Source organism: Rousettus aegyptiacus, unplaced genomic scaffold (genome assembly GCF_014176215.1).
Source record: "Rousettus aegyptiacus isolate mRouAeg1 unplaced genomic scaffold, mRouAeg1.p scaffold_m13_p_3, whole genome shotgun sequence".
Classification (NCBI taxonomy): domain Eukaryota; kingdom Metazoa; phylum Chordata; class Mammalia; order Chiroptera; family Pteropodidae; genus Rousettus; species Rousettus aegyptiacus.
The window spans coordinates 151,925,004-151,940,133 of record NW_023416306.1 but is presented as its reverse complement, the minus strand read 5'-3'; the positions used below and the strand labels follow the sequence as shown (position 1 = coordinate 151,940,133).

At 43.3% G+C, this 15,130-nt stretch overlaps 2 protein-coding genes across 18 annotated transcripts in view; one reads left to right on the top strand and one right to left on the bottom strand.

Annotated features, from left to right (window-relative positions):
• Positions 1-10,129, top strand: part of NUMB (NUMB endocytic adaptor protein) — a 128,407-nt gene extending 118,278 nt beyond the window's left edge. For 7 of the 11 annotated variants that reach the window (XM_016134797.2, XM_016134785.2, XM_016134787.2 and 4 more), the window contains 5 exons: positions 607-811; positions 2,711-3,004; positions 4,609-4,758; positions 6,934-7,080; positions 7,974-10,129. In XM_016134797.2, the coding sequence (XP_015990283.2) occupies positions 607-811; positions 2,711-3,004; positions 4,609-4,758; positions 6,934-7,080; positions 7,974-8,689 (1,512 nt within the window). In that variant the 3' untranslated portion in view covers positions 8,690-10,129. The remainder of the gene's footprint in view (positions 1-606; positions 812-2,710; positions 3,005-4,608; positions 4,759-6,933; positions 7,081-7,973) is intronic. The other 4 variants (XM_016134799.2, XM_016134789.2, XM_016134790.2 and 1 more) reach the window with 2 other exon arrangements.
• Positions 10,130-11,092: 963 nt separating this feature from the next.
• PAPLN (papilin, proteoglycan like sulfated glycoprotein) overlaps positions 11,093-15,130 on the bottom strand; it is a 50,686-nt gene continuing 46,648 nt past the window's right edge. For all 7 annotated transcript variants that reach the window (XM_036218320.1, XM_016134775.2, XM_016134777.2 and 4 more), the window contains one exon: positions 11,093-12,265. In XM_036218320.1, coding sequence (XP_036074213.1) covers positions 12,090-12,265 — 176 coding nt within the window. In that variant the 3' untranslated portion in view covers positions 11,093-12,089. The remainder of the gene's footprint in view (positions 12,266-15,130) is intronic.

The window sequence follows — 15,130 nt, the reverse complement described above, 5'->3', positions numbered from 1 at the left end:
TGAGGGCCTGGAACGGGGAAGGGTGTGTGGGTGCGTGGGGGTTGGGCATTCAGAAAGGAGAGACCAAAAGCTAAGCTTTCCGTTCCCTGGTTCCCTTCTCATCGCCAGAGTTGTGTTTATTCAGTTTTAAGTTTGCTCCTTTAGTTGTTCTTAGACATGTTGACAGTATATTTAAGCTGCTGAAATTTGCCTTGCCTTTCCAGTGGTTTCTTAGAAATGCTTGGTAAATAATCCCACGATTCCCCTACATGGCAAATAGAGGTTTACATTGCAAGGCCTTGGAACCTTCAGCGGTGTCTCCTAAGCTGCTGGTCAGAGCTAACGTGAGTGACAGAGGGAGCCTGACTAGTAAGAAGCGGCCGCTCACAGAAGCACAGATTGCTGATACTCACTCAGTGTCTGCTACAGTAAAGTATCATGAGCATCACCTAGGGTAATTCATTCATTTAAATTAATTTGGCATATTAATATATTAAAATCTAGTTTAAGCTGGAGTTCCCAACATTTTGCCTTGTGCAAAAAGAGACCTATTTGCGGTTCAAGCTGATTTGTAGTTGTTGGTACTGTAACTCTAAAAACGTTTTGTGAATCGTCTGTTCCGTGCAGGGTGAAAGACTGAGCCACGCAGTGGGCTGCGCTTTCGCGGCCTGTCTGGAACGTAAGCAGAAGCGGGAGAAGGAATGTGGAGTGACTGCCACGTTTGACGCCAGTCGGACCACTTTCACAAGAGAAGGATCATTCCGTGTCACCACAGCCACTGAGCAAGCAGAAAGAGAGGAGATTATGAAACAAATTCAAGATGCCAAGAAAGGTACAATCTGTTCTACAATGAGTGTTTATTTAAGTAGTTTTCCCCAACCAGTTAATATTTGGAAGCTGTCGGGGTTAAGCTTTCTCACAGTATATGAAGACCTTAAACACAAAGCCGAAAGTCTAAACAAAGCCCTTTCTTTAGAGTGTCTTGTTTAGCGGCTTCAAAACTGTTTACCCTTTTTATTACATTAAACTATCTGGGGAAGCTGAGAGCACAGTAGAAAAAGCTACAAAGACATTCCCCCACCCCTACCCGCCCCCTGTCTTTAAAAGTAAAATGGGGAAAAATCTAAATTCCTGAACAGATTTTTAATTCTAATACATCTGATCTCTGAGAAGGATCCGTATCTTGAAGAAGTACAAGGGGTCAAACATTTGGTGACGGAAGGAACTCTAACCTTGGTGAACGTACAGTGCAATCAATATATATATGACATGTAAATACACTTGTACACTTGGAACATTTGATTTAATTAATCAGCGTCACCCCAATAATTTTCGTTAAAAATAAAAAAGGAAGAAGTACAAATCCCAGGTTTAGCCTGCAAAGGATTCACTGCCAGTGATGCTGGATGCTAATGCTGGCATAGATTTCACAGTGATACTGTGCTTATGAGGTTATTACTGTTTTTTAGTGTTTTAGTTTAAAGAAAAGTCCATACATTTTGAGAAGCTAGTCCCTAACTCTTTCTCCCGTAGCCTTGTTAATTTTCACGTGTTATTTTTTGCAGGACTAGAGTTTTCAGGTACACATGGCAGCATAGCAAAAATGCCTTTACAAGCATTCAAGTTACTCAGGAGTTTATCGCCTGAAGTTGGGTTGGGTGTATTTTAAAACTAAGTGATAGGGCTGGGGGGGGGGGGCGAGGATGCTTCCCATTCTTGCGTACAGCTGAGATTGAAACCAACAAGGAATATTTTGGAATTAAAACAGTTAAGTTAAATATCCATTAATATAATTTTGCTAATTTTTTGCTATATCTTTTTAGTTCTAAACCTGCCATTTTGGGTGACATCATTAATCTAATATTGGACCCAAACAGGTCTAATTCTTAAGCCCCTCCTCCCCCCAAAAAGATACATATTTTTATTAGTAATTAAATTATTGATTGTGATTTTTTTCATTTCTTATAAACCTTTGTGCCATGATACCAAAGAATAAAAAACACTGTGCTGTTTTTATTAGAGAAGTTAATATGTACAGCTATTAGTTCGCTTCAGTGATTTTCTGACTGGAAGCATCGTCTTTAATACTCTGCACCGCACATGGCACCTGCCAAAGTGGCCGGTCCCAGGGGTGACAGAGGATTGTGAGGGGTCGGGGTGGAGGTTTGTCATGATTAAGATGGGCCTCAGCTGGTACATGGGAACAGTCCTATATTTAGATTTATTCCAATCTAAAACTTTACTTCTGAATACTTTTATTCAAATGAGCCACAAAGGGATATAGCCTTTATGACATTCTCTACTATCTGATCAAACGTATGCTTATTTAGACCTTTCTGACTCTGCCACTCCCAGAGTCCTCTCCCACAAACAAGCAGGCAAACATCGAAAACCATAAACCATCATTCTTTATAAAGGACCTCACGTTAGGAGTTCATAGGTACTGTTTTTTCATTCTTGTTCAGAGTCTTAAGTTATTAATCACTGCATGGGAATCAAAGATCTAATATTTGTGTCTTAGTAGATGTACCATGTGACATGTAATGGGTTATTAAACTTTTCATTTGTTTGCAAAATAGGAACTCTGAGCCCTGCTCCTAACCTGTCTTTTAAGAGACAGTAGAAAGGAGATAGGTAAAAGGACCTAGGAGGGTTTTTGAGTTCTTCAGCTGCATAAGCTCCAGTTAGTTGAAGACATTGCTAAAGTCCTCTTTCTCTTGACTTTCTTGAGCTGAAACAGATAAGACAGTTGCTGGTTCATCGGCAGCCCCGGGCCACTCTGCCCCGCCCTCCTCTTCGCCCACCTCACCCACCTCAGATGCCGCGGCCTCGCTGGAGGTGAGCAACCCTCACGCCATCCCGCGCAGGCACGCGCCCATCGAGCAGCTTGCTCGCCAAGGCTCTTTCCGAGGATTTCCTGCTCTCAGCCAGAAGATGTCACCCTTCAAGCGCCAGCTGTCCCTGCGCATCAATGAGTTGCCTTCCACTATGCAGAGGAAGACTGATTTCCCCATAAAAAACGCAGGTAACGCAGCATTCACCTGGCTCCCCGGGTGCTCTAGCACGGACACGTTATGTCACTTCCCGTGGAGACACAGATCCCATCAGACTAGCCACCCCTCTCTCTCAAGCCAGTCGATGGTTATACATCTCTTGTATCGTTTCCCACTGGGAAAGAACTGAGGGTCACGGAGGGAGATGCGAATCATTCATTTCTCTTCAACAGACAGGTAACAGCCATGATGGGAATTCCTAGCCTGAGTACCAGGTCTCTCCTAATGGAAATATACTTACTACCTCTCAGCCAATCTGCTTCCGAACATCAAGGGTCTCAGGTTTCCATTCTTACTGTGCCTTTTGGGACCCAGCAAGGAATTAACTTAAAAGGCTTTGGGAACACATCCAGTTAAAGAGCATTACGGTCAGGTGTACCAGGAGAAGTGGATAAGTGCTCATTGTCCTTGTGGCTGGTTGTCTCCATAGGGAGGAAACTCTAAACGGGCCTCCTGTATAAATCTAAGATCTTTTGTTCGTCAGAGACAGTGGGCTTGCTCACACATATCCATTACCTTTCAGAACCGCCACACAGTCCTTTGTGTGGCCTCCCTGCAGCTGAGCCAGCCTCGGTTAGCTCTGTCCTCATCAGAAGATCCAGAGCTAAAGTGTCAGATCTGGTCAGGGCTTTTATGGGGCTTTATTTTACTTCCCTCTGAGGCACATCCAGCCAGTGCTACAGCAGAGCATGAGGAGGCTCGGTCTCAGCAAGGCCATCTCACTGCAGTGGTGTAAAAGTACAGAGAGTTACGTTCTCTAGACAGATGAGGCTAGACCTGAAGAACAGTTGGACTAGGTCATTCCTGAGGGTCTTTCTAGCACTCAACTCCTAGAAACACGGAAACTCCAGATGCTTCCAATACCTGTTTTCAGTCTCCTTCTGGAGCAGATGGGAAAGAAAAACAATTCTCTTTTCACAGTTGAGCAAACAAAGCTTCAGGACACAGAATTAGCTTCCTAGTGAGACAGAATTACCCCAGAGTCAGTGTGAAGAACGAAGCCTTGTAAGTGTTGCACCTCAGCTCACTTTTTCATGGTATCACACTTCATGTACTTGGTACTTTGGAGGAAAACGATAGTGGTGACCTTGTCATAGCTTATTATAGAAAAAAGAACTGAGCATCCACTGGCGCCCCTGACTTTAACCTGTTTTCTGAGAGGGTTACTAAATAGCTCCAGAACTTAACTCAGCCCACAGCCTTGGGAACTGGCGGAAGACACGCAGGTTGCAGATGTCCTTCAGAGAGATCTAGCTAACCGAGCATCTTGGTGCAAAAAGGGAACACCAAGATCTCAAATAGTGTCACACAAGAGAGGAAATAAATCTGGGGTTTGCACGGGAGCAAGGTAGACCTTAGTACATGAGTCGTTGATGTTTTATACCCTCTCATCTGAAAGCCAATGAAATAGTGGTCAGTGAATTTTTTGGAGCCGCTTTTATAGCCCCACCTAACAGGTGAGACTTTTCCTTCCACAAGTAAGGGATGCTGTATAAAATGCCACCTTGTGTCATAGTGCCATATTTCAGGATTACTCAGTTTTTCTGTCTGGAACCATTTTCTGTTTGTCTTGTAGTGCCAGAGGTAGAAGGGGAAGCAGAGAGTATCAGCTCCCTGTGCTCACAGATCACCAATGCCTTCAGCACGCCCTCCGAGGATCCCTTCTCATCCGCCCCAATGACCAAACCAGTGACAGCGGTGGCACCACAATCTCCTGCCTTTCAAGGTTGGTGCCCTCTTAGCCTACTCAGCCGTTCTCTTCGCAATTAGTACTTTTATGACACTGCTCACTAACTGTAAGTTGGCATCCTGAGCTCCCCAAGAACCGGTCAGACCCATTCATTTCCCTGTTTGGTAATGACTCGGGTCCATTCATGTCCCTATTCAACAGTGTCTTCTTGCTTTTTTCCCCTTCCTGTTTCCTAAGATGTCTGCATTTGTCATTTTGCATGTACCTACCTATCACTCATCCCTTTCTGTTAGGAGTAACTGCAGTCCCAACCCACTGCCTCATTTGCCATTCGCTGTTAAGAATCAGCATCCAGCCAGTTTTCCAGAAGCAGCAGTTATCAGGGTTGGTTCTGGTGTTATGCTTTTTGGAGACATTTTTGGGTTTGACAGCTTGGTAGGGTATCATTGCTACTGTCATGTGGGTACAGGCCAAAGATGCTACTAAACATCCTTCAAGGTATACAGTAGTCACCCTCACAACAAAGAACTGTCTGGCCCAAAATATCAATAGTGCCCAGGTCAAGAAGCCCTGGACTCACCTAGTCTCTACCCTGTCACAACAAGCTTATAAAGAAGATACTTCTTTTGGTTCATTAGTTTATTTCATTTTCTATTACAAGTGTCCTAAAATTTGACTTTGTGGCATGATAGAGTTCTAAAAGTTATTGTTTTCAGAGATACGACGTTAACAGTATTGACTAAGAGGTCAGCAGAGAACATGTATAACTTAAATTACAGACATGTAGAATTTGAGCTCCTATAATTGCCATTTCTTCATTTCTTTTGAGAGAGCGCTCAGAAAAAGCTTCGCTGTGGAGACAGTACCACGCTCCTAGTGGTTGAAGCTACTACATGCTTTTCCTCCAGAGTCTCTTTAAAAAATAACCTTTATAGTCATGTGTACCAAATGGCTTTTCATTTCACATAACAAATGTTTATAATACCAATAGTAATAGGCACAGTTTATTGGGTACTTAGTGCCTGCCTCATCGTCGTAAGGACTCATGCATTTTCCCATCTCATTTAATCCTCACAACAACCCTTTGAGGTAGGCATTACAGATAGGAAAAATGAGGCTTAGAGAAGTTAAGTAAATTACCCGAATCGCACAGCCAGGATTTAAACCCAGGTCTTTCTGAATATGGTACCTGTTGCATTCTACCGATGATACCTGCTTACAAGGCAGTGGGTGTAAAACCAAATAGAGTATAGTCCTTTCCCTACCTTTAAGGGGCTCCCAGTCTAAGGGCAAGCTACTGTTTCAGACAGGCCCTGGGCAAATAGTACCAGTGCTGTAAGAATGGTCGCCCAGTTCCTAAAGAAGGAATGATTTTAGTGTAGGGCAGGGGAAGGTGCCTGCCTGTCTGCTCCACACTAAATATGAAGCTGGGCCGAGAAGTAGAAACTGATGGACAAGATGCCTGGAGTAAAGGAGCGAGAGTCAGGAGATTTTCCCCAAGGGAGGCAAGGAGAGACTAGTAAGTAGTTTGAGATACTATGAGCACTACTACCAAGGGGGAACAATCTTCAAAAACAGGAGATGAAATTAATTCTGTAGCAAATTTATTAGGTAAATGAAGACATATGTTAAGCCTCATTTCTCATCTGTAATATGGGAATAATGACAGCCTTATTGGGTTTTTGAGACAATTAAATGAGATGATGCATGCTAAAGTATTATTAACATAGTGCTTAGCACATGATATGGAATCATTATATTTATCTCAGTGTTGTTACTGTTGGCATAATTTGTTCTTTGGGAAAAGTAGTAGGAGAGGGAAATGCTTTATCTACATCATCATGCCAAAGGCTAAGCTGTACCTAAAGGAGTTAGGTCTTTGCGGCTCATAAGACAAAGCAGCTCTGTTCAACTTGATTTGAAATTGTTTTTCTAGGCTTCATTTCCTCTCTACCCATACACATATTTTCTTAGAACATAGAACATTTTCTTAGACTTTATCACTAGAGGCATTTTAATTACAACCTCTATTTCTCTCTTTGCCAAGGTTTTATGTATCCATTACAAAATTGCATGGTTATACCAAGACCAACTTTTCTGTCTTATCTGTTCCACCAGTATTGCACATTGGCCTGACTGACCCAACTCCAAGGGGCCACCTGTACACCCTGCATGAATTAACTCCATTGATGTTGTCTGCTCCCATTGTAGCTAATGGCACTGACTCAGCCTTCCATGTGCTTGCTGCTAAGCCAGCCCATACTGCTCTAGCACCCGTAGCAATGCCTGTGCGTGAAACCAACCCCTGGGCCCATGCCCTTGATGCTGCTAACAAGGGAATTGCAGCCACACATTCGGGTAAGGTGGCCACAGATGGTGGTGAGGATTCTGGGATCAGTTAAGTGACCCTCGTTTGACAATCAGCCATTTACCTAAGTGGGAACCAGGGAGGAGTCCTTTTAGGAAAAATATGTGCCCTTCTGGAAATAAACTGCTATTAAGAAAAGGTGGTGAAGGAGAAAGAACTAAAGAGGTTAAATTGAAATTTCTTAAGACTAAAGAACAGAACCACCCATAGAGCTTTCATAAAATACAGATTCGTAGGTCTCACCCCAGAGTCGTCACTGGATTTGGACTATGGGGCTGTGCCTGTAGGACGAGGGGACCTGCCACCTACAACGGCAGGTCTACAAAAAGAGCTATAAAAAGCACTTTATTTTTGTTTTTCTGTACTTCCTAGTTTTTCTGTAATGAACATTTAGCTATGAAACCAAGGGAAAAAAAAGTTTTTAAATAATAATAAAGGCAGTTCACCAGGAAGACAACATGTATCTGGAAGCCAGGCGAGGGCCGCGAGGTAAGGCACCAAGGCACTGATTATCTTTTCATTCTGTCAGAGCGGAAGGTAAATCACCTTGGGCCCTTTAGAGCACGTGCAAGGTGGTTTCTGTACCTTGGATGAGCCACAGCAACAGGAAGGGGTTTCTGATGCCAGCCAGCTGCCTTGGTTCAGTGCAGCTGAACCATGTCCAGCAGCTCCTCAGTGTGGGTGAGAGAGCAGCAAGGTCTGCCGAGCTCTCGTTGCCCTCGGCTGGTGATAGAGGCTCTCCTCCCCCCTACCCAAACCGCAGGGTACCCCACTAGAGGAACTTACTCCACGTGTTAGGGTCATTCAAACAACCAAGGTTATCAGGTGAGGAAAGGCGCCCCTAAAGCCTGATTCTTTTGTCTCTCCGTTTTGTTTGTTCCAGGGACCGAGTGGGGTCCATCTTCCGGTACTGCCTCTCCAGGTCTCTTCCAGGGTGGTCACCGACGTACGCCCTCTGAGGCAGACCGCTGGTTGGAAGAGGTGTCCAAGAGCGTCCGGGCACAGCAGCCCCCAGGCTCCACTGTCCCCCTGCAGCCAGTTCTCCAGCCGCCTCCGCCCACGGCCATCGCCCAGCCCGCGCCGCCTTTCCGAGGGAACGTGTGCCTCACCTCTCAGCCAGTGCCAGTGGGTGTGGTCCCACCCCTGCAGCCGGCCTTCGTCCCTGCCCAGGCCTATCCTGTGGCCAATGGGATGCCCTATCCAGCCTCTAATGTGCCTGTGGTGGGCATCACTCCCTCCCAGATGGTGGCCAACGTGTTTGGCACTGCAGGCCACCCTCAGGCCGCTCACCCCCATCAGTCTCCCAGCCTGGTCAGGCAGCAGACATTCCCTCAGTATGAGACAAGCAGTGCTACTGCCAGTCCCTTTTTTAAGCCTCCTGCTCAGCACCTCAACGGTTCTGCAGCTTTCAATGGTGTAGACGATGGCAGGCTGGCCTCAGGAGATAAGCACACAGAGGTGCCTACAGGCACCTGCCCGGTGGATCCTTTCGAAGCCCAGTGGGCTGCATTAGAAAGCAAGTCCAAGCAGCATACTAACCCCTCCCCCACCAACCCTTTCTCCAGTGACCTACAAAAGACATTTGAAATTGAACTTTGAGCAGTCACTATGGCTTTTGTATTTTGTCTGTACTTAGGCAAGGGCAGGGGGCGGAGGTTAAAGGAGCAAAAGGGCCTTTGTGTTCCTGATGAGTACACTTTTCACTAATCCCAAAGGTCCCAAGGAGCACGTCCAGGCACAGAGTGCTGTGCAGGGTGATTTTTGAAAAAAGTGGAGAAAACCATTCCTAGGGAAGAGCTGTCTTGCAGTTAAGCTAAAGAAGTCGAGGAAATGTTGCCCACTGGCCCCCTCCTCCTGCCTCAGGCCCTTACAAATCTCTGGCAACAGAGAAGCAGATATATCTGACCAGGAATCTGTATTCAAAGCACATTTACTGGAATATAAAATATAATGGGAAGCAAAACAATCGCCCTTTGTTTTTCAGGCCATTCACCTGCCTCCTCTCAGTACCGGCCTGTCTTAGAGATCGAGAGCAGGGTGGCCTGTGCTTGGGTCAGGGAGGAGAGGCGGGCTGCGCCGGCAGAACTCCCAGGAGGGCACGGCAGCTGCCCAGCAGAGCTATAGTCTAAGGGTCAAGTTGAGCTTCCATTTTGAGTAAGAATAAATATTATAAATATATATCAAAAAAGCCAAAATCTTTATTTTTATGCATTTAGAATATTTTAAATAGCTCTCAACATTAAAAAGTTGTATGAGTTGTAAGTAATCTTGCCAAAGGTAAAAGGGTTAGCTGTAAGAAATTGTACATAAGATTGATTTATCACTGATGCCTATTAAAGTAAAAAGAGGAAAGGTTGAGCAGTGAAGATGGGACCCCTGGCTAACTCGGTATCAGTCATTGTAAGTAGCACATTGCAACAACAATCATGCTTATGACCAATACAGTCGCTAGGTTTGTAGTTTTAAATAAAGACAATGAAAGAGTAGTATTGTCCTGGTTTTAAACCTGTGATGAAATTCTAATGTCATTATTTTAATGGAATCAATCTAAATATGCTCTATAGAGAATATGTATTTTCTGTTCTATATCGCTGCAGTTTCCTTATGTTAATCCTTTACTTTGTTTTAACACTAAGGTGACAATGACATCATGTCCATAGACTGGAACACAGGTTACTATGTTGGTTTGTCATGTGGGTCTCGGTGGGTTTTGTTTTGTCCTTTAAGTTTTGTTCTCATGAGTTTTGTGGGGGATGGAGATTCTGGTTTTATTAGCTCCGTGTGTGTGCGTGTGCGTGTGCGTGTGTGTGTGTGTCCCCGTGTGTGTCCGTGTGTGTCCGTGTGTCCGTCCCCCTCCCCCTCCCTCGTGATGAGAACATCTCGTTGCCAGTTGCAGCCCCTTGACCTCTGGTAACAACGTGAGATCCCATCTCATTTTTACTTTTAAACGTTGGCCTTACAATCAAATGTAAGTTATATATATTTGTACTGATGAGAATTTATAATCTGCTTTAACAAAAATAAATGTTCGTGGTAGAAGCTTTTGCCCATGAAAGGCTGTTCTTTCCCCCTTATTAGCAAATGAACTGACTTTTAGTTCTTTACAGTCTTGTTCTCTCTCCATTCTACTGCTGCTGCAGATCGCTGGTTTGGTGGCTAGAAAATCGTTTTTCGGGACTAGTATATTCCTAAAATTCATATTTTTATTCATACTTTAGGCTTTGGTTGATCCTAAGTGCATCTCTAACGTCAGAGTCTTGCCCCTCCAAGTGTGCTCTGGACAGCAACACGGACTTCACCTAGGAGCTGGTTAGAGATACAGAATCTCAGCCCCAACCCGACCGCGTAAGCAGAAACGGCATTTGAACAAGATTTGCAATCAGAAGTCCAAGGCTAGAGCACTGATTTTCTAGCCTTGAATATGTATCAGAATCACCTGAGGAGCTTTTAAAGCTCTCAAGTCCTTCCCATGCTCCAGACCAATTAAATCCAAACCTCTGGGAAAGTTCAGGTTGTTTTTTAAAGCTCCCAATATGGAAGAGAGTTGAGAACCACCGGTCTAGACTGAATTTTACTCTCATCTGAACCTTAGGCCATTATTCTGTGACTAGGTCTAAGAAGAGCTAGCTAACCTCAAATTTACCTTCCGAAGTGTCACCAATAGGCCAAATGCTGGTTTAACTAAAAAACTGGGCAGTCCAAGAAAGTGGCCCTTATTTTCTGATTTCTGTAGCAGAACCAGCTGTGGTAAATGAATGGGGATGCTCAATATTTTTTTAACAGAAGGACGACAAGACCTCTGACCAGGCTCACATTTCCTTTGTTGGGTGACAGGCAGACTGAGAAGTGTCCCTCACCCATGGCACAGTTTGTCTCTTTTTCTAGCCAGCATGGTGGTAATAAAAGTCACCTCTCCCTGTCATGCCTTTCTTTCCTGTGTCCCAGAATAACCTCTGTCACTAGGCCCAGCCAGCCCTCAGGAAGATTTATAGAAGGTTCAAGTAGAAAGAGACTCGGAAGTTTATTGAATCCAGGCCTCTGATTTTAGCAGCAAGGAATTCAGGGTTCTGAGATGAAGAATAACTTCTTCCAACTCAGTCCATTTCTGAAGCCACCTCCTTGTTACACTGCCCTCCCCTCCATTGGCGCCCCCATCCTGCTCTTGCTGTTTTTAATTATAGTATGGCTTTTATCTGGCAGTGAACATTTTGCTTCACAGATCCCTCCCTGAGGAGGAGAGGCTCCTGGTTGGTCACAGCACAGAGCAGGCCCAGCAGTCAGCTCCATACGGGTGTGCCATGATCCTCACAGCCAGCTCTGCGTGTCGGCCTCAGAAGGAGGGCGTCAGGCTCCAGCTCCCTGATGAAAGTAAGGAGATTCTCCAGTTCTTTCATGATAATGCAGTTGCTACTCTTTCATCCCGTATTCCTGCACTGAGCCTTACATTGTAGTCCACTTTGCCGAGAGCTGTCACAAACATGCTGTGAGCTGTATGCGCAGATGGGATTCAGGGCTGGTTGCTATACTACCTAGAAGGGTGAGAGAGGGGTGAGAGCAGTAGACCACTGTTTGACCCTCCCTGAGATCTGGTTCTCGCAAGAATCCTTCTCTGTCGTGGCAGGAGTCAGTGTTCCCAGTGTGAGACAGGTGTTAACTTTGAAATCATTACGTGTCTCCCCATTCAGCTTTAAAGGAAGTGAGAACGAACCCCAGAAGCTTCTTTCAAAATGCAGTCAGCTGATTCTGTGTAACAAATTGTAGAAAGAAGTTGTAAAGGGTGTTGTTCTCCAAACAAACTCCTCGTCTTGTTCATGTCAGAGATGCAGACACTGCTGGGGACTCAAAGGGAGGCTGGTGCTGGCTTGCTGCTGAGGCTAAACACAAGGTGGGTGGGGCGCAGTGTCTCCTCCCCTTTGCCAGCCAGAGAGGGGAGACCGAGAGTCTCTGCCCCTCTCCCCAGCGGTAAGAGTTGCTTTAGAACAGGGGCGGGAGCCGGCCGTCATCCCCGCTGCCAGACTGGCTGCGCGTGAGGCTGGAAGCGGGAACAGCTGGCGCAGCAGAACCTGGAGTAATACTCATTGCCACAGAGCCGGGCCTGCAGGATCAAGTCACAGTTGGCCAGCTCCGGCTGGTCGAAGCACTCCCTGCTGGGGTCCCTCTGCCGAGTGAGCAGTGCTGCAAAACGACAGACAGCGGGGAGAGGAAGTGGTCAGGTAGCTGTGTGTGTGAAAACTCTCACCTACCATTTCATTTCCTTAACCGGAAAGTGGCACTTTGACTGCCAGATTCCCCCCAAAATGCAATTACTCTGTAACCTTTCAACACCTGTATGTACAACTACATAAGGGATCACAGTTAACACCCATTGATGTGGTTTTTTTTTTCCAGTTACAGTTGACGTACAATACTGTATTGGTTTCAGGTTTACAACATAGCGACTAGACATTTACATAACTTACAAAGTGATCACAATAAGTATAGTGTCCATCCGATATCATACGTAGTTATTACAATATTATTAAGTATATTCCCTATGCCGTATTTTATGTCCCCGTGATTTTTAATAACTGGCAATTTGTACATCTAAATCCCTATTTTTTACCCATCTCTCCAGCCCCCCTCCCCTCTGGCAACCATCAGTTCTCTTTATGAGTTAGTTTGTTCATTTTTTTTTTCAGATTCCACGTGTAAGTGAAATCAATGGACACTTAGGTTGCTTTCATATCTTGGCTATTGTAAATAATGCTTCGGTGAACATAGGGGTGCACATATCTTTTCAGATTAGAGTTTTAGATTTCTTCAGATAGCATGCTACCTCCAACTTTATTCTTTTTCAAGATTGCTTTGGCTGTTTGGGATCTTTTGTGGTTCCATATAAATTTTCAGATTATTTGTTTTAGTTCTCTGAAAAGTGCCATTGGTATTTTAATAGACGGTTACATTGACTCTGTAGATTGCTTTGGATGGTACAGACATTTTAACCATGGTAATTCCTCCTATTCATGAGCATGGTATAACTGTCCATTTATTTGTATCTTCTTCAGTGTCTTATAGTTTTCCAAGTACAGCTCTTTTACCTCCTTGGTTAAATTTATTCCCAGGTATTTTATTCTTTTTGATGCAATGGTAAATTGTTTTCTTAATTTCCCTTTCCAGTAGTTTATTATTGGTGTATAAAAATGCAACCAATTTCTGAATATTAATTTTGTATCCTACTTTACCGAATTCATTTATTAGTTCTAATAGTTTGGGGGTGGGAAACTTTAGAGTTCTATATATAGTATCATGGCATCTGCAAATAATGACAGTTTTACTTATTCCTAATTCAGATGCCTTTTATTTCTTTTTCTTGTCTGATTGCTGTGCCTAGGACTTGCAATACTATGTTGAATAAAAGTGGGGAAAGTGGACATTTTTGTCTTGTTCCTGATCTTAAAAAGCTTTCAGCTTTTCACCATTGAGTATAATGTTAGCTGTGGGTTTGTGGCCTTTATTATGTTGAGACATGTTCACTCTATCCCACTTCGCTGAAATTTTTTATCATAAATGGATGTTGAATTTTGTCAAAAGCTTTTCCTGAATCTATTGATATAGTCATATGATTTTTATCCTCCACTTTATGTGGCGTATCACATTAATTTGATTTGCGGATATCAAACCAGCCACTTTGCATGCCAGGAATAAATTCTACTTGATCATGGTGTATCATCTTTTTAATGTATTGTTGTATTCAGTTTACTAATGGTTTGTTGAGGATTTTTGCATCAATTTTCATCAGGGATATTGGTCTATAATTTTTTTTGTTACGTCTTTGTCTGTTTTGGGTAGCAGGGTAAAACATGGCCTCGTAAAATGAGTTTGAGAACCTTCCCTCCTCTTCAGTTTTTTGTTTTTTTTTTTTTGAATAGTTTGAAAAGATTAGGTGTGAACTCTTCTTTAGTGAAATTCACCTGTGATTCAGAGTTTTTGTTTACTGGGATAGTTTTTTCAAATTATCTGTTCAATTTCATTAGTGGTTATCTGTTCAGATTTTCTGTTTCTTCGTAATTCAGCCGTGGAAGATTGTATGTTTCTAGGGATTTATCCATTTCTTCCAGGTGTCCAATTTGTTGGCATATAATTGTACATGGTATTTCCTAATCATCACCGGTATTTCTGTAGCATTGGTTGTCACTTCTCTTTTACCTCTGATGTTATTTGGGCCCTCTCTCGATGAGTCTGGATAAGGCTTATCGATTTTCTTTATCTTTTCAAAGAACCAGCTCTTGGTTTCATTGATCTTTTCTATTTTTATTTATTTGACTCCGATCTTTGTTACTTCCTTCTTTTTATTCACTTTGGGCTTTGTTCTTTTTTTTCTAGTTCCTTGAGGTGTAAGGTTAGATTTTTTGAGATATTTGTTGAGCTAGGCCGTATTGCTGTTAATTGTTCTCCTGGAACTGCTTTGGCTGTCTCATAAATTTTGGGTCATTATATTTTCATTTTCAAGGTATCTTTTGATTTCTCCCTTGATCTTGTTAATCCATTCATTGTTTATTAGCATGTTATTTAGCCTCCATATGTCTGTATTTTTCAGTTTTCTTGTAATTGATTTCTAGTTTCATACCATTATGATTGGAGAAGATGTTTGATAGGACTTCATGTTCTCAGATTTATTGAGACTTGTTTTGTGGCCTAACTTGTGGTCTTTCCTGGAAAATGTTCCATGTGCACATGAAAAGAATGTATATTCTGCTGCTTTTGGGTGAAATGTCCTAAAAATATCAATTAGGTCCATTAGCTTTAATGCGTCATTTATATCCTTTTGTTGGATTGATCCCTTTATCATTATGAAATGCCCTCTTTGTCTCTTGTTACAGCCCTTATTTTAAAGTCTGTTTACTTTGTCTATTATAAGTATTGCCACCCCATCTTTGTTTTATTTTGCATAAATTGCATAAATTGTTTTTGCATCTCCTTACTTTCAGTCTGTGTGTGTCCTTTGCTCTGAAGTGGGTCTCTTGTAGGCAACCTACGTACAGATCTTGTTTTTCCATCCAT